The sequence below is a fragment of the Marmota marmota genome, unplaced genomic scaffold (genome assembly GCF_001458135.2).
Source record: "Marmota marmota marmota unplaced genomic scaffold, marMar, whole genome shotgun sequence".
NCBI classification, from domain to species: domain Eukaryota; kingdom Metazoa; phylum Chordata; class Mammalia; order Rodentia; family Sciuridae; genus Marmota; species Marmota marmota.
Window position 1 is genome coordinate 348,946 of NW_026003318.1, and position 19,106 is coordinate 368,051.

Genomic DNA, 19,106 nt, shown 5'->3' on the forward strand with positions numbered 1-19,106 from the left:
TTAATCTCTCTGGAATCCAAATCGGCTGCTGTTCTCCCTGTGGAAACACACAAACAGACTCCCGACTCCAGACAATCACTGGGTCAGGACCTTGGTTAATCTCTCTGGAATCCAAATCGGCTGCTGTTCTCCCTGTGGAAACACACAAACAGACCCCCGACTCCAGACAATTACTGGGTCAGGACCTTTCCATTGTCCTGTTAGAATATCCTTCCAAAGTACCTTGGGCTTATGTACATTTTTTGGACACATATGCCTTTCCGCAGCACTAAGTCCTGATGAATCCAAATTTAAAAAGTTTAGAGTAAAAAGGGTTATTTTAAGTTTATCTTTGGGGAATATATACCCCTTCCCAATTCCTTCTTTTTGCTTTAATAAGTACATTTTAATAGTTTGATGAGCTCTTTCAACTATGCCTTGTCCCTGTGGATTGTATGGGATTCCTGTTATATGAGTAATGCCAAATGTTGAGCAAAATTGTTTAAAAGAGGTAGAAGTATAACCAGGGGCATTATCTGTTTTTAACTGTTTTGGAACGCCCACAGTGGCAAAATTTTGTAAGCAATGAGCTATAATATCTTTAGTTTTTTCTCCGGCATGAAGGGAGCCCATCAAAAATCCAGAAGAAGTATCAACTGTAACATGCAAATATTTTAATTTTCCAAATTTTGGCAAGTGTGTGATGTCCATCTGCCAAATATGGTTAGGTATCAGTCCTCTAGGATTGACTCCAAGATTAACTTGTGGTAAAATGTCACACAATTTTGACATTGTTTTATTATGTGTCTAGCTTGTTCCTTAGTTATTTTAAAACGCTTTTGTAAAGTATTAGCATTGACATGGAACTTTTTATGAAAATTTGTAGCTTCTTCTAGTGTAGAGAAAATATGTATGTCATGTGTAGTTTTATCTGCTAAATCATTGCCCAAACTAAGGGCTCCAGGCAATCCTGTATGTGCCCTGATATGTCCTATAAAGAATGGATCTTGAACAGATGTCTGAAATTTTTTGATATTGTCTTGGAGTTGGCTATGTTTCCTCAAAAAAGCCAGTTTGAATTCTTGCTCTGGGACATCCACACCCATCTCCAGCTGATGAGGAGCAGCCACTAGGTCTTTAGCCAGATTCTGGTGCCCTATTTGCTCTCCCCCTCCTGTTTTTTCCTGTAGAGGAGATTGAACCCTGTTGTGGTTTACCACTGAGCCACATCCCCCATCCTTGTTATTGTTCTTGTTTTATTTTTTGAGACAGTGACTCAGCTGGCTTTGAACCTGCACCTTCCTGCCTCAGCCTCCCGGGTCACTGTGATCACCAGCCTACCTCACTGCACCTGGCTGCTCTCATCTTTAAGGGTGTGTGTCTGGGTCTTCACTGCGGAACTTGGCATTAATACTCGTCTCCGCCGCCTCTTTCTACTTGTGTCTTCGAGGGGGTCTGTCATGGCCTTGTGCAGACTGTGGGCTTCTGGACTTGGGGGTGTTGCTCTTCTTGGCACTATTGGTGTGCTTAGCCCAGGTCTGCTGCTGATGCAGGGATCTTGAACCCTGCAGAACTTTCTCTTGGGCAGGAGGTAGAAATCGCTGGGCCCCAGGAATCCAGGGCAGCTCTTCCCTAGTGGGATCACCTAGGATGCTCCCTGAGACTAGCGCTTTCCCGCGTTTCCCTCCAGTCTGGACCCTGCAGATCCCGCAGACCCAGCCTTCCAGGAAGGGCCCTTGTAGGTCAGCAGGCTTCTTGCCATCAGCTTCAAGTCCTAAAACTATTGCTGTAATTTAGTGCATCACCTCCAGTACAATGTAAATTTCCTGGCTCTGGTGGTTATTTTATGGTTGTGTAAAATGTCAATATTAACAGAAATTGGAAACCTACTGTTCAAATCCTACCACTTTTCTGCATATCTGAGAGTGGTTCAAAATAAAAGTTAATAAAGTTTAGAGTTGTGTTTCTCTGCCATGAAGAGTGTGTGGTGGTTGAAGACCGGCGGGCTCCAGAGGGCTGGTCGTGTATTATTTCTTGACCTGGGTCATTTCATGAATGTGGTGCTCACTGAGCAGTAGGTTTGTTTTGGCATGTCTGCGTGCTGTGTCCCACCACACGAGAACAAGTCAACACAACTCATCACATGCCCAGTTTGCTCATAAGGCCTGCTGCCACGTCTGCCACTGTGTGGAGTCACTTACCTCCGAAGAATGCAAAATGCATGTTCCCAGGCAAATAGCTCCCTTTGTTGTAGCACCTGGGGTAACTTTTTTTTCTTTAAACTTTTTTTCTTTACAAGATTAGATGAAGCAGTTTGATTAAGAAAAAATATTTATATCTGTACATTTCTCTCGTATTAATTTTAGGAATATATCTGATAAAAATAAGAAAGAAAATACTTATGCAAATTTCTATTTGGCAGTAAATAGTACAGCGTTCTCATGTGACTCGTTTTCTTTTATTGATGTTTCTGGAGCAATTGCAGAATGGAAACTTGTGCCTGTCACTCAGGGCGGGCATCACGAGGGACCAACTGCACATGAGTGACCTGCCCACATCCCCCAGGACTCACTCATCCAGACCAAGCACTGTGGCGGCATCCAGGATGGGAGAGTTGAGGCTTCTGGCCCTGATGCAGTCAGCAGTTATGACCCTTCCCAGGATGCGGCGTGTGTGTGCTGTGACGTCAGATGTGGCCTCTGCTGCCTCTGAGCACCTGCTAGTACTCACAGGCTCTCCCATTCCCCATCAGTGCCGCTCACCCATGGATTGGAGCTGCATATTTTGGTGGTGGCTGCACCCAGCACTCCAAGGTGATCCCAGGGCTCCCACCAGGGAAAGCACGGTTAAACTGTGAGGCAACTTCTCTTCCGTGTCATTTGTGGATTGGTAGGCTTCCCTTGCTACCACAAACATAGTCACAGAAAAGCAGCAGACATGTGGCAACTGTTTAGGAATTTTCATTTTGTCCATCTCCAGTAGCTAGGAGGCCCTGTGCCCAGTGGGAGGTTGCTGTGAACTCCACTGTGGGTGTTTTTCCCCAGAGACAAGAACAGATGACTTCTTTACATTCCTACAGTACGAGGAATCAGTTGTTTTTGATATTTTGCCAAAAGGACCCAGTGAGTGAAACATCCTGGTGCCAGAGTACTGGGCCAGAGGCCTGACCCTGGAGGTCCAAAAATCAGTTACCCAATCACCCAAAAATCCAAACGGGAATGGCCATGGTGACAAGCATGAAAGGGACTTTGATTAGTGCAGACACATGGGGAGGACGAGGGGACACAGGACCTCAGCTCTGTCCTCCAGGCTGACTGTGACTTTGAGATCTGATAGAAAGGGGAAGGAGGGCAAGATCAGGGTTTGCACAGCTAGAGGTTTCGGTGCAGGGACTGAACCCAGGGGTGCCACACCACTGAGCCACACACCCCAGTCCTCTTCTTGTTTTATTTTGAGTCAGAGTCTGGCTAAGTTGCTCAGTCTGGACTTGAGCTTGAGACCGTCCGGCCTCTCCTCCTGAGTCACTGGGGTTACAGGTGTGGCCATCCTACCCTGCAGCTGGAGGCTTTTCACAGCTGCCAAAGCAGGTGGTCTTAGTCAGGTGTGGTCTGTCCATGGTTACCTCAGCACTGGCCAGGAGGGCCCTGCCCCAGATGAGGAAGCTGCTGTTGCCCAAGGGTGGCCTCCACTGTTCACTGACCTGTTGCTCCTGGACTCTAAGGAGACACAGAGCAAAGATGCAAAACAGGCAGAAGTGCTGAGCTTTGCCTCCTCCACTGACCCCCGCCAGGCCTGTGCAGGCAAAAGAGAAGGGCGTGAGCCCTCCCCACAGCTGAAATCCAGACCAGGTGAGTGCTCTTTTTTTATGAATTTTTTAATTTGTTTTAATTAGTAGATAGTAGAATGCATTTATGCACTTTGATATATTAATTGTAAGTAGACTTTGATGGCTGACAAAGCAGTCTAGGGGAGCCAGGCACATGGAGAGTAACCTCTGGAGGACCTGTCCTTGTGTTACTGAGTCTCTACGCCTTATCTGCAGCTACTTTCTGAGCAGGGGAGCAGTGGGCAAACACCCTCTCCAATGCCCCCAGGACATCCCTGTTTCTGAGACTGTAGATGAGAGGGTTAAGCATGGGTGTGACAATGGTATAGAAGGCGGACACTGCCTTGTCCTGTTCGGGTGTGTGGAATGACAGGGGCAGCACATACGTGTAGAAGGTAGCCCCGTAGAAAATGCTGACCACAGTCAGGTGGGATGAACACGTGGTGAAGGCCTTTTTGCGGCCCTCAGCAGAGCGCATGCGGTGGACAGTGAGCAAGATGAGCGCATAGGAAGTGGAGATGATAGAGATGGGGATGAGCAGCATGAGGACGCAGCAGAGGTACATCAGGGTCTCATACAAGGACGTGTCAGCACAGGCCAGTTTGAGAACTGCAGGGATCTCACAGAAAAAATGGTTGATCTGGTGGGAGCCACAGTAAGGGACATTCATGGTGATGGGCGTGAGCAGAAAGCCATCAAGTGAGCCCCCAAACCAGGCACCAGCAGCCAGCAGAAGACACATCTTGCGGTTCATGAGAACTGGGTACCTAAGAGGGTTGCAGATAGCCACATAACGGTCATAGGCCATGAGGCCCAGCAGGAAGAACTCTGAACCAGCCGTGGTCGAGTACAGGAAGATCTGGATGCCACAGGCCACAAAGGAAATGGTCCTCTCTGTAGAAACCATGTCCACCAGGAGCTTTGGGACAGTGGTACAGACGAAAAGGGTGTCCATGATGGACAGCTGGCTGAGCAGGAAGTACATGGGGGTGTGGAGGCGGGAGTCCACCTGAATCAAGACTGTCATGACCACATTTGCAGTGACAGCCACCACGAAAATGGCAAAGATGACCGTGAAAACAATCCCCGTGGCCTCCGCGCTCACCAGAAGCCCCAAGAGAACAAAGTCAGAGGTAGACGTTCTGTTTCCTGTTGACATTGCCAGTGGCAGCTCCAGGGGATCAGGGACAGCTCAGGACCAGGAGGAAGGGTGGGAAGAGCCAGGTCAGGATGGGGACACCACTCTGCACAGGGGCTGGCGTGGAGGGATTTTTCCAGGGCAGGAGCTGGAGAAAAACAAACCAGCAAACTTATCCCAGAGCAGCCGCAGAGGTGACCCTGTTTCTTGTTGGCAAGTGGCCCTCCTGGCACTGCCTGTGGTCACGCTGCTGTGTGCAGAGGATGGCGAGGGTAGATATCTCTCGCCCTGGAGCAGAGACTCACCGTGTCTGTTCTGCTCACTCTTTCTGCAATTCCCACAGCCAGAGCAGGACTAAGTGAATGCCACTGGAGAACATGACCGGCTGACTGATGGACTGACCGGCTGACGGTGAGTGAAATGAACAGCTGAGGACATGAAGGTGGGAACATGCGCAGGGCTTCTGGAATGGAGAGCCCGGGACGTTAGGTTCCTGTGTCTTACTGCAGGCACCTCAGCGGGGCTACCCTGCTCCACTGCACTGCCGCCCTCACCTCCTAGCACAGCTGTCTGCAAACAGCTTCCAGATCAAATTCTGAAAGGCAGTTCTGATTCTGCCCCTGGGCTGCTGCCCTTTGCTGCTGTGGGCTTGGGAAACGGGCAAAGGAGATTGAAAGCAGAATGTTGGCAGCTGGAAGCTGTCAGCGAGAGACTGAGGAGCAGGAGCCCCCAAGCTAGGAGTCTGTGGATGGTCCCCTGCCCTGAGGCAAGAGCTGAGCTGGGGTGGGGCGGCACCGGGTAGGTATATAGAAGAGGACAGCAACCTGCCATAGTAGGAAGGGACTTTCATCCCTAATATCGGAGGGATTAAAGATTTATTTAAAGAAGAGAAAAAGAGCATACATAAAGTCCCTTCCCCAGGGGTTGGCACCAGCAGCCTGAGAATCACATATTTATGCACATGAAAATGAGGCCCAGCAGGTGGGTGCCAGGTGACGCTGCTGTTGGGTTTTGTCCATTCACAAATGGCAGCCAGACAACCTCAGCTCACTCGCTAGGGGTGCCAGATCTAGTAGATAAGAACACAGGGTGCCAGTTCTATGTCTTAATCATCACAATTTTTGTTGTATTATAAGTTTGTGATATAGTTCAATTTTTAAAAATCCCCGTTATCTGAAATTCACATCTATCTGTTTGTACTTACCTGATTTCACAAAGATTCAAGAATTGAAATAACAGTGAGAAGTCACCAACAGTATCGGTAAAACTTAATGGAAACTAACACAAAAATGGAGATTCTAACATTAAAATTAGATTGTCTTTCTCAAAATTTTCCTCCGATTTATTTGTTCAAATTATCTGCAAGTAGCTCACATCTATGGCCTCTTTTGTCAGGCCTCCTAGGAGGACCTTGTGGCCAAAGCTCTGAGAAGTCCTGCCAGTGAGTCCTTAGCCTCTTGATCCATTCACGTAAATTCAATTCCATTTCCAAAGGACAGGTGAAAATATTGTCTATGATGTTTTTATTAAAATCCATTAATAGATTAGAGATATTCTATTTTTTACTCCAAGAACTTCCTATAAAGCTAATCCACACTAAGGCCGCAAGAATATATCTTCTCTTTGTTGCATTAATAGAACTCAAACATTTTATCCGAAAGCATAAACTAGTTCAAGTGAAGAATCCACATTTCTCTCCTATGCACAGCTAGTGGGCTGGACCAATGCATGGTCTTTAAACTGGGTTGTCCAGGAGGTTTCTCACATCCTCTCTGCTCTCCCTGTGTCCCCCTCCAGCACAGCACCAAAGTGACCCTGGGGGACCCCCTCACACCAGGTCACTCTCTGCTGAAGCCTGCACTTCCTTTTTGTCCCATTCAGGGCCATCCTCTTCTGACTCTTACCTCAAAGTCCTTGCTGCCCCCTGCAGTGTGCTGGTCACAGAACTGCAGGCCTGTGGTCACCTTGCTGGTCCTCTGTCCCCTCTCAGGGGTCCCAGGGCAGGACCTCAGTCCCATCTCCCCTTGCCCAGGCCCCTCTGTCTAAGCCGGCCATCCCCATATATGCGTTAGGGGTTGGGACAAAAGCCACCTTCTCAGTGGGTGGCTCTGGTCCCACTCGGTGCCTTTGTATTTCTTCACAGTCCTTGGCACCCCCTGATGGACTACAGGTTTATTTTCCTGTGTTTGACTCTTGGTTCCGGAAAGTGAGCCCCATGCGGGTGAGGATCAGACCCTAGTTTTGAAATTGCTCTAGCCATCTAAAAAGAATGACTGGCATGTGGTAAATACGTGTTAAATACATCATCAAATAGATGGCTTTTAAACACATCAGTTGATGAAATGCAGATGGCTCACCTCTTGTGCTTTTTAATGGCACACTTCTAGAAGTCCTCAGAAGTCATTCAAAGTTTGATTTATGAAATGTACTGAAGAGAAAGCCTTTTTCAAAATGCAGTCCTTTGTGTTTATCCTCACTCCAAAATAAAATTAAATAAAGTAGGATCCACCTACATTTTCTAAAAAAAAAACTCGGTTCTAGAAAATAAAAAGAAATCACCAGTTTCTGAAGTGGAGCAATAATAATTAGCTTTTATGTCAGTGACATTTATATTTTCAAGTTTGAAACAATTACTTCCTGAGACTTAAAATCAGGTTACTGGGTTAAAGAGCCACTAAGATGTGAGCAAAATCTTTAACAGAAGGGGTCCCTGGGCTGAAGTGTGGCTTCATGGTAGAACATGTGCCTGGTGAGTTCAGTCCCCTGCACTGAAATCAACCAAGGAGAAGAGTCACTCACCACTTCTCTGTTTCTGAATCTTCCCTTGCTATGATGTCTCTTCATTCACTTAGGTGCCAACCATTGTAAAAAGATGTCTGAAGTCTCAAGTGATTTCATACACCCAGAGCTTATGTTGTAGGTGCTAACAATATGGTTTGAATTCACCCTATGTTAAACAGATAAAAAGACAAAAAATCAGTATACGTGGTTTGTCTTAGCACCAAGTTTTCATCTGCCTCTCATCAGAAAAATGGTGTCTTAAAAATGCCACCAGGTTTATTATTAGTTTGTTACTTTATTGAATTTAATAAAGCTCTAATAGTCTTAGCTAGTGTTGAATAAAATCAATTGCAGGCAGAATAATTCCCTCCAACATACAAGCACCCTAAACCCTGGAACCCATCAATGTACTTCCTTATGTGGCAAAACAAAAATAAAAAACCTTGCCAACATTATTAATGTGAAGACTGAGATGAGATTGTTCTGGATTATGTAATCACACAGGCTTCATAAAGAAGGAGTGGGCAGAGAGTCAAAGGCACCAGGCACAGGAAGCAGACTCCAGTGATCTGCCCCTGGCTTTGAAGCCCTGCAGGACCACCCTCCCAGACTGAGGCGACCTCTGAGAAACGGGAAACCCAGAGGCCACCTGTCCCCAAATCCTGCATGAGGAAACACAGCCCTCCAGATGCTAGCGCATCCAGCGCTGACCTCCAAAACTGGGACACAGTAAACCAAGTTTGAGGCCACCCAGATACAACATCCATAGGGAACTAATGAGCCAGTAGATGATTGCCTCCGTTTGTTAAATCAAGTCACTTCCAATGCACTTGCCAACACTCACGGTCCCTATGCTTGTGTTCTACAGCCACTGTTCAGACAGCCACAGGGCCCTTGCTACAGCTGGGGAAACTGAGGCGCAGGGCCGTGGGCATCATCCTCCCAGGTCTCTGCTTCACACAGACTGTTCTGGAAGACTCAGAGCCTTCTCTGCATGAGTTAAGTTTACAACCAGCCAAGAAAATTAAAGCAAGCGTCAAGGCTGAAATCACTCTCAAGGAAAATGTGAATTTCTAATCAAAAGTAGTCAATGAGGTAATAAAACAACAGAATAAAGCTGATTTCTCCCCAGAAATTCACAAGTCTCCCTGGCTCCCAGGCAAGCCCCCCTCGTCAAACGCCCAAAGATGCCTGGCTAAGCTCCCTGAGAAGGATTCTGCACAACTCCGTCTCTAACCCTTGCCCGGGCTTCAGCGCACAGGGAACCTTAACCCCCCAACAAAGCGAAGAGCACCCACCCCCGGGGCTCGCCCCAGCCCTTCGCCAGCCTCTCCACCATGCGGGCATGCTGCAAGCTACCCGGTCCCATGGCAAAGGAACCACGTGTCAGCAGGAATTACCCCAAATGGGAAGGAGACCTGTTTTCCTCCTTAAACAGCCTTTGGAAAACCCTTCAAGGGAAATGGCCACCTGTGTGAGCTGAATCCAGTGTCCTCACACGATACCTGTCTGGTCCTAGCAGCGCACCACACCGCTCTCTCCAACAGGCTTCCTGAGTGTGTGGGTGCTCAGAGGTGCAGACCAGCTCCCCACCCTGGGCATGGACAGCAGTTATAGAGGACTCGTTCAGTCTGATGATTCACTGCTGGGCTGACCTCAGTCTCCTAAGCGTCACATCTTGGGGGAGTGAGGGACATGGGCCTCCTTTGCTGCCGGGTGGTCTCCTCAGCCCCTCCAGGGGAGGTCATGGACACAGCCCTGGGCTCTCCCCCAGCACTGTCTGCCACTACTGGCCTGGTGCCACCTCCTGTCCTCTCCACCATGTGCCCTGTGAGGCCATCAGTGGAGGGTGGCCATGGGCACAGTCTGGCACCTGAGGCCATTCCTCCCCAGAGCAGGAGCACGAGGAGTTTGCTCAGCAAGACGCTGGGAAGCAGGGGTGCTTGTTCCTCTGCTGCAGAGGCCCAGGTGCAGGGTGGAGAGGCTGCAGCAGAAATGGGTCCTGCAGTCTGGCCAGCTTGAGCCCCAGCGAGAGCAGGACTGTGTCAACATTGGGGACCAAGGGGGGACATGCAAAGATTGCTGGTAGGAGTGGGCACTGAGTCAGTCTAAAAACCTGAAAGACGTGAGCATAAATTTCACTAGGAAATTTTAATACAGAGATAATCAGGTGAGTGGCAGCTTGTTCTATTAAAAACTCCTCTTGGCGTTATTTCCAATAAGAAAGCCAGGAGACTGAGCATAGTCGGCTGCACCCACACTGAATCACTTAGGCTTCAGCACATCACGGTGCTCCAAGTGGCCATTGTGACACAAGGGAGGTCTCCACATCCCCATGGTTTGACAGTTTCACTGTGCTTGTAAGAGAAAAGGGTGGCATGTGTGCGTACTTCATATCCACAGCCACATGGACACAGTCTGACACTCTCCATCTTCAGGCTGAGAGCACTCGGTACCTTCATGGCACATGTCATAGCTGATTTCTTAGAAATACTCAGTGTGCATTCTTTTCAAATGAGAACCGTTACTTGCAATCAACCCCGCCTTGGGTCAGAATGAGCTACCTTTTCTCCCTTTGAGGAGATTCTGTAGCTTGCCTGGGAGAAGGGAAAGCAGCTGTCTGCAGAGCCCCGTCAGCTGTTCAGAAGCCTTGGCCTCGGCCCATCTTACCTGTGTTCAGAGAAGCCTCCTGCTTGCACCTCCCCAAAGGCACAGCCTGAGCCACATGGAGCCCATGTCCCCTACAGCCCCCACCACCTGTCTGCTCCAAGGAGAAGCACCCCCTGGGAGGAACCTGGCCGAAGCCAGCGGTGTCCCTTCACCTGAAGTCACTTAAGAACTAGTAAAGTTGGACAGAAGGTAACTACAGTTCTTAGCTTTTAGCTCAGCATACAGTTCTATGTGAATGGCCTGGAAAAATTTTAAAAAATATATTAACTTGAGATTTGTATGTCAGAGTACCATGCCTTCTAAATGAAATGGATTCCACTCATTCATTATCCCAATATTTACTGAAAACATATTTTATGTCAGGAAAATTTCTAGGTGTTTGGGATACAGAACAAAATGAACATCCTATTTTGGTTACATGATAAATAAAATTTAATAAAGTCAAATCACCTCAAAGGGCTGATCAAAGAAACAAAAGAAAACAATCTATGATGATCAGAGCTGATGCTGCAGATGTTTACCTATTTATTGTCTTGATACCAACAGCTAGTTAAAACAAACTCTCGGTATTTTCTTAGCCTTTGAATCTCTATAATTTCGAATTAAGCTCAAGGATGGGATGTTTGTAGAAGCAAAGGTTCAGGTATGTCCCTATCTCTCACCTGCACCAAGACCCCACAGGGCATCCTGTTAGCCTCCCGATGGTGGTCAGCTCCTGGGTAGAAGAGTTTAGCTGGCATCCAAGAGGAAATAACATGACTTTTATCTGCATGTTGCTCCTCAGGGAACTTTGTCCTCAGGTCCTTGTGCAGGTTAACAAGCTGGCAGACACAGCTGTCTGTCAATCATTATAAAGGTTGGTACCAAGACACCCGACCATGGGTTCTGAGACCCATCCACCTCTTGCTTCAGTGAGGCAATAATTTATTCTGAACACCAGCTTCTGAATCTCTCAGGGGAGGTGACTTTATTTAAATCCTTCATAGGAAGCCAGTTTGGTGACGCATACCTATAATTCCAGCCATTCAGCAGGCGGAAGCAGAAGGATCCAAAGTTGGAGCCGCTGTCTCAAAAAAAATGAAAAAATAAATTTTGAAAAAGGGGGTTTCTGGGGATCTAGTTCAGTGGTAGAACACCCCTGGGTTCAATCCCCAGTACCAATAAAATAAAATTTTAAAATAAATAAATACTTCACAGGCCTTTGTAAGGATCAGAATCAAAATCAGATATCATAATTGAGCTTTTTTTTTTTTTCCGTGGGTAACTATCTTTATCTCTCCTTCTTCATCTGCCTCAGCTCCTCATGCTGGGAGTGTGCAATCACTAACACTAAAGGTGATATTAAAGGTGTTATAATTTAAAGTGTTTATCCTCAGGTTACATATTATTTTAACAAAGGAGAATCTGGCAACCACAAACTACCTGGCTCAGGAGCTTGGTGACTCCCTCCTAAGGAAGGACCCTCAGTGAGGGGAATGAGCGGCCACCTATATATGAGGAAATATGAAATTTTTATCAATCGTATCATAGGGAGCCTATTAGCCAGAGGAGGAGGGGCTTTCTTGTAGCCTCAGGTACTTGGAGGCTGAAGCAGGATACCTGAGCCCAGGAGTTCAAGGGCAAATACTTCAATTATTCCTCCATCTCCTGCACAGCTTGCGGCCACAGTGATTCCCTTGCGCCTGCACACACCCGGGTGTGCAGATCAGCCACAGGGCCCGTGATCCCACTGTGCGCACATCGGTGGACCACGGTGGCCGCTCCCCTTGTGCAGGGCAGCTGACCTAGGCAGGAGGGCGCCCTGGGGGGTTGAGGGAAGGCGGCTGGCCCTGCAGCCCTGGGAGACCTAGGGCGCACACTGGCTTTCCGCAAGGAGTGCTCCCCTGCGGTTTAAACCAGGGAAGCCACACGCCTTCCTCCACCACACCTGCAGGCAGTGCCTCCCTACCCAAGGGCACGGTGTCTGTCTGGGCCTGGCTCCTGCCGGTGTGAGCAGATGGTTTGCCTTCCTCCATCTCTGCCCTTATCAAACACATTCACATCTCTCCACAGTGTCAGAATTTATTGAATAACTATAAATTCACAGGCTACCCCCCTTTGGGCAGTAGCAGGTCACTGGATACTCATGGGTCACCTGGTAGTCACAAGCTGGGCAATTGTGAGTTCTTTCATTCCAGTCTTAACTACTAATGTCTGAAACACTCAAATCACTCATCACACTTCACACAATGATAAACAGAGGTGACAGAAAGGATAAGAGAGGGTTAAGGTGGCCACAGGGGTCCAGGAGGCTGAGTGGAGAGCAAAGGCAGAGGGCAGATACAGATGCAAAGAGTCACCACAGGTGGTCAGGTAAGATTAGGAACTAGCCAAGAACTTGTTCAGGCACAGAGCTGTGAAGCCCAGAGCTTATTCTAGGCCAGGGTTCACAGGGCAGAGGTTCCACAGGGCCCACTGGAGATGTCAGCTTGGAGTGGGTTGTATGTGGTCACACAGGCAGGAGAAACCATGCTGTGCTGAAGCAGAGATCCAGAGGTCTGTCTCTGTGGCAAATGTCCTGGGCAAGGCTCCTGAGGAGCAACCAGGTGACCGGTCAGGGTGCTTCCCTGTCCAGTCTTGGGATCCTCCTCCTTTTACAAGCCTCAAGTGAGGGGCTGCTTCATTTGGTGGTCTGGTGTTTTTGATAAGCTCGTGGCCTGGTTTTCCTGGTGTGAGTCTGACACACCCATGCATCCCTTGCTTGTGATGAATTTACAAGTGGTGCACGGGTGGTCATTCTTATTAGCATGGTTTCTTTATCAGTTTGGGCCTCATGGCTGTGCCAGGCAGGTGGTGACTGCTTACTTATACAAATCAGGTGTGGAGTCATTCTTAAACTAAAAATAGAATTGCTCATGGTAAACTGCTTTGCAAAATGAAGTAACCCAGGTTTAGGCCTGAAAAGTCCTGTTCTGTACTTTAGCAGTAACCAGAAGAGGACGCAGCCTGTTCTCCACAGCTGGGCACACACCAGTACTTCAGATGCCTCACATAAGCTAAGGGGCAGCAAACAGGAAGATGCCCTGCATCTGCTCCAGCCGTGTCTGCCAGAATGCTGGACCTGAATGGCCCACGAGGGCTGGAGAACAAAATGCCTTTAAAGTGCAAGACACCCTTAAACAATATGAAAACCAGCATGGAGGTGCCTCACAAGACTAGGAAGGGTGTCACCACATGACCAAAATATGCCACTTCTCAGCATTTATCCTAGAGAGGATAATTAAAGTTGGCATGCTCTAGTGAGGCATGCATACCCACGTTTTAGCAGCACAATTCACAATAATCAAAATATAGAACCTGCCTAGGTGTTTGTCAGTGGCTGAAAGGCTCAAGAAAATGTGCTCTATATACACAGAGGTTCTAGTCAGCCATAGAAAAGCATGCAGTTGTGCCATTTGCAGAAACATGGATGGAACTTGAGAGCATTATGTTAAGACAAATAAGCCAAACACAGAAGGTCAAGAGTGGTGTGTTTACTTTCATATGCAGCAGCTAGAGAGGAAAGAGAAATAGAAAGTGGGGGTAAAGATCTCATGAAAATCAAAAGGCGTTCAGTAGAGGAAAGGGACCAGGTGGAAGGGTGCTAGGAGGGGAAAGTGCTGGGGAGGATACTGGCCTAATTATGTAGCTCCCACTGCCCCATTGTGGGAAGTATAATGTAATACAAAAAGTATTAAACATGTAAAAAGTTTGAACTTGATCACTTTTCTGAAACTGAACTCTGGGTGTGAAATCAGCTTTCCCATTAAGGAACAGAAATTAACAGTTCCCACCAGATGCCTGCCTATGTGCTGTCCAGCTGCTGACCCTCCTAAAATGTGGGCAGTTTTGTTAGCTCTCTTTCAGTCTGTGACTGAAGTTCACCCAGCGTTCATGAGATTAATCCCTGTGATTGCAGGCAGTATTAGAACATTCTGCATATTATGTAAACATGTCCCACGTGTGTTGCTATGGTAGCAGGTGCAAATATCCATGAGAGACACATCTCTGAGTCAAGCAAAGGTTTATTGACAGAGGATATCTCTCAGGCTGCCCTTGGCAAGGCGCAACAGTCTGCTAGAACAAACTTCCTAAGTATATATTCATGTATATGGAGTAATAAAAAATAACCTCTCTGGTTCTGTGATTGTTAATTATTACTTGTCGTCTTGATTGTGGTTTTGATCCTTGGGAACTCTTTGCTGGCAGGCTTAACAAGAAGGTCATGCCTTTGTGAACAGGTGCTGATTTTCAAAATGGAGTTACTTTGCCCTAAGGACCTAACCCGTGCATTTATCCATTTCACTCTCCCTGGGCTCTGGGTGGCTTCCATATCTGGGGGCTATTGTACATCCTTTGGTGAACATCATGCACAGGTGTCTATTAGGAATCCACTCAATGGTGGCCATGCTGGGTTCAGGGCACAGATATGTTCAGCTCTCTTCACAGCTACTGTTAGGTAGGAGCTAGCAGTGGGCAGTGAGATGCATGGTAAGGTCACAAAGTGTTCTTTAACTTACCTCAGGGTCCTTCTTTAAACTATCTTAAGATATCAAATGGTGGCAGTTAATCTATAGAAAGCAAACAAAAGCAAGAGAGCTATTTGTAAAACACGACAAGAGAAAAGGATTAATGGGACTAATTATTGACAGGGTCCACTGAGGTTGATGTGAAGCTAGGAATTATGGCCATAAGTGTCTTCAATTTTCTGGGATTGAAGATTCCATTAATAGTGCAGGCACACTAAGATAACTTCTGACCAGCTATTGACCCCAGTGCCCACATTAACATGGGATTGACTTGTAGATGAAACCCCCCTAAAAAGAATGGCCACTATAACAGTTCCAGAGAGGACCAAGTAAGATCCATAACTCCACCACCCAACATGAAGGAAGAGTTGAACACCAGACTGGCAGAGAGTACAGAAGAGGGCCCCCAGCTCTCCTAGTGAACATCAAACAGTAGTAAAATTGGGGACAGCGTTGTCTTCTCTGTCATTCTCTGCTTGGAGACAGCCCACTTTCTCCCTTAAGAGTACTCTCGGCTCAAGCTTCACTTTTGTTTTACTGTCACCTATAAGAAAGTACTCTTGCATGACTTTTGATGTCTGACTTTAAATTTTCTTTGGTCGGAACATAAAACTGAGATTGGGAGTTTTAGCTCCCTGCTTTCCTGGAACACTACCACACACAAACTGGCTGGGGTACTAAGTTACTCCCCTTGCTTTCCTGTTTGGGTTGCTCTCTTTTCATAGTCTTTACTATAACAACATTTCCTGAGTGCATGTGCTTTGTCTTGCTCACAGCCATAAAGAATGTGAATAAATGCCTGACTCAGGGAGCTACATCTGCACACATGGTTCTATCATTCAAGGTCCTTTAGAGGCAGCAAGGTGTGGGTCCCCCGCACACACACATCACCCCAGAGAAGTCCCTTGCTTGACACACACTGTACTGCACCTGCCTGCAAATGAGAACTCATGATCATGAAGCTGGGGGACAAAAGGTAGTCAATATAGATAATAAATAATTGTGTTCAACCAGGAAGGTTGGGGCTAGTTGGAAAGAAAATCAAATGCTGCCCTTTCCCCCTCCTCTTTCCAAGGCCCTTCCCCCTGCTCCTGCTCCAACCTGTTGCCGAGGTAACCTGTCCCAGGAATAGCTGTTCCTTGCAGGGAATCCTAAGAGTTGGCTCTTACCTTAATGCCTGAATCACTCCACCATTTGGCCCTCCCCTTGCCCATCTGGCCCTCACCATTTGGCTCACCCTGGTCATGGATGCAGGGTGGTGAGAGATAAGGAGGAAGGAAGGCATTAGGCAGAGAAAATTTAAGATGTACAAAGGGGCAGGACATTCCCACTTCTTTGGATACCAGCTATGTTCCCCTTCTCCCTCCAGGGAAAAGTCTGTTTCTGTCCTTGAAATAAACTTTGCTCTCTAAATAAACCTTGGCATTTCTCCAGTAACCAGAGGTATCAATAAGCGCTTCCTTCTCATGCAGAGCTTAGAGGATGATGAACTGACAGGCATGTGAGTCGTTACCTTTCACAGAGAGCCTGACCAGTGTGCTTCTAGCTATGCCCTTGGTTAAGTTCCTATGATGACACTTCCACCTGGACACTGGAAATTGAGCAAAGTCACCCCTTTTCCCCCAGAATGAACTCCTTGTATAGGCACATGATGCACTTCTCATGGCCTCCACATGTTTTTCGGGGGGGGGGGGGGGAAATGGAACCCAGGGTATGATAGGTGAGCACCCCACCACTGAGCCATTTCCCAGCCCCTGCCACAGGCCTTCTGTCCTCAATTCCAGCATCAGTGGGGGATGGAGAGGAACTCAGCTGACCTCTATCACCTGGGCAGGTTAACTGGCGATCACTTAATGCACTTGAAATGTGATTTGCCATCTCCCCATTCCAGGTTTGCATATTTCTCCAATGTTTTGAGACCCCTCCCACAGTATGCTCATGTGCCCTCTGGGCAGTGCCTTTTGCGTTCATCCATCAGCTGTAACTTATCAGATAAATCATTTTCATTCATGTGCTGCAAACAAAAATTAAGTGCTGAATTTTTACTGGAAATAATGAGCACCTAGTGATTGTGGTGCAGACAATGACCACTGGAGGAAACTGCCCAGTGGCTCTTCTTACCACCTATGAATGAGCCCGGAAGGTTCTCAGAAGATGATGTTCCTCTTCTCTTTCAACAGTGAGCTAGACTTACACCCGATTGTCATAGATCTCAAAGAACCATCTTCCCTCCTGTACTCCCTTTATTTATTTAGTACCAGGGATTAAAGCCAGGGCCACTTAACCACTGAGCCACTCCCTAGCCCTTTTTTATTTTTTTCATTTTGAGATAGGGTCTCACTAAGCTGTTTAGGGGCTCCCTAAGTTGCTGAGACTGGCCTGGAACTTTCCATCCTCCAGCCTCAGCCTCCGTAGTTGCTGGGATTACAGGCAGTGCACTCCTCGCTACTGCCCATGCCATTGACGATTCCGAGTGGTTTAATATACCTCCAGAAGGTAAAACCCCAGGGGAAATTTTCCAACTTTTGTTTCTGGAAACCACTGGGTATTTATTTTGCATAAATGTGAACCAAGTAGGACAAAAAGGAGGTGTTAAGAACAGAAAAAGAGCTGAGAGAGGGAAGTAGAGGGGACACACTTTCAAGTCAGCTGCTTTCCTCCTGCACAGCTGAACCCTTTCCTCCAGTTCATTCCTGCAGGGGGAGCCCGGCCACCAAGCCAGGGTTCCCATTCCATCCACACGACCAGAGCTGGCAGTCAGAAGGCCTCTCGGGACACTCTTTGAGAGCCCCGGAGTCTCCGCAGGGCCCTCTGCAGAGCGCCGGCCACGTCCTTGTTCCTCAGGCTGTAGATGAGCGGGTTCAGCATGGGCGTGAGGATGGTGTAGAAGACGGAGAAGACTTTGTCCTGCGCTGGCTGGTGGTAAGCCTGCGGCACCATGTAGGTGTACATGGCGGCCCCGTAGAACAAGGTCACCACAATCATGTGGGATGAGCAGGTGGCGAAGGCCTTCCTCCTCCCCTCGGCCGAGCTCATGCGGTGGACGGCGGCCAGGATCCGCGCGTAGGAGGCGACCACCACCGAGGACGGCGTCAGCAGCATCAGCACGCAGCACGCGTACATCACCGTCTCGTAGAGCGCCGTGTCCGCGCACGCCAGCCTCAGCACCGCGGGCGCCTCGCAGAAGAAGTGGTCGATGTCCCGGGAGCCGCAGAAGGGGAAGCTCATGGTGATGGGCGTGAGCAGGAAGCCGTCCAGCGAGCCCCCCAGCCAGGACCCCGCGACGATCAGCCAGCAGACGCGGCGGCTCATGAGCACCGGGTAGCGCAGCGGGCTGCAGATGGCCACGTAGCGGTCGTAGGCCATGAGGCCCAGCAAGAAGAACTCGGCGCCCACCAGCGTCAGGTAGAGGAAGTGCTGCGCCGTGCAGCCCGCGAAGGAGATGGTCCTCTGGCCCCGCAGGTAGTCCACCAGCATCTTGGGCACGATGGTGGAGATGTACAGCATGTCGATGAGAGACAGGTGGCTGAGCAGGAAGTACATGGGCGTGTGCAGGCGCGCGTCGGCACGGATCAGCACGACCATGACCCCATTGGCCGTCAGAGCCGTGAAGAAGACGATGCAGACGACCGCGAAGACGAGGCCTCCAGTCTCCTCGGTGCCGAACAGCCCCCCAAGGGTGAAGTCCGCTGAGGACGTGTTGTCCCCTGCCATTGAGGCTGCGGTGGTGGGAGTAGCCCAACGTCTTCCAGATAGAAGGATGGCATTTCCAGGGAATTAAAACAAGAACATTCGGATTAGTGGTCAAGCATCGGACTTGGAAGAAACAGTCTAAGATGGCTTTCTTAATAGTTCAGAACTGATAAGCAACAACTAATCTGTATCAGAATGTTAATCTATACTGATTTTTAGTAAATTTGATCATTATTAAGCCATAAATTCACTAACTATATTGGACAAAATGTCAGCAGATACTACTGTATGACGATAGTGCTTGTGTAACAGTACATAAAGATGTAACCTATGCTCTGCGGCAACTGAATGTACCATGGTTGTCGCTCCCTCTGTGTGTGTGTGTGTACACATGAGTGTGAGCACACGTTAGTGCAGATCAACTGGGACCGTTGTTAAATGCCCCTCAGTCATGGTCAGCATAACCATCATC

General features: G+C 48.1%; 2 protein-coding genes across 2 annotated transcripts; both read right to left on the bottom strand.

Annotated features, from left to right (window-relative positions):
- Positions 1 to 886: 886 nt before the first annotated feature.
- Positions 887 to 11,225, bottom strand: LOC107160372 (olfactory receptor 2T11-like). The gene is made up of 3 exons (XM_048797510.1): positions 11,057 to 11,225; positions 7,743 to 7,890; positions 887 to 5,091 (listed from the first exon to the last, which is right to left on the bottom strand). Exon 3 carries the CDS (start codon positions 4,962 to 4,964, stop codon positions 4,005 to 4,007), a length of 960 nt encoding a protein of 319 aa, XP_048653467.1. The 5' UTR covers positions 4,965 to 5,091; positions 7,743 to 7,890; positions 11,057 to 11,225; the 3' UTR covers positions 887 to 4,004.
- A 6,289-nt stretch (positions 11,226 to 17,514) lies between these two features.
- Positions 17,515 to 18,896, bottom strand: LOC107160329 (olfactory receptor 2T1-like). The gene has a single exon (XM_015507011.2). The coding sequence runs from the start codon at positions 18,653 to 18,655 to the stop codon at positions 17,699 to 17,701; it is 957 nt and encodes a 318-aa protein (XP_015362497.1). The 5' UTR covers positions 18,656 to 18,896; the 3' UTR covers positions 17,515 to 17,698.
- Positions 18,897 to 19,106: the final 210 nt, after the last annotated feature.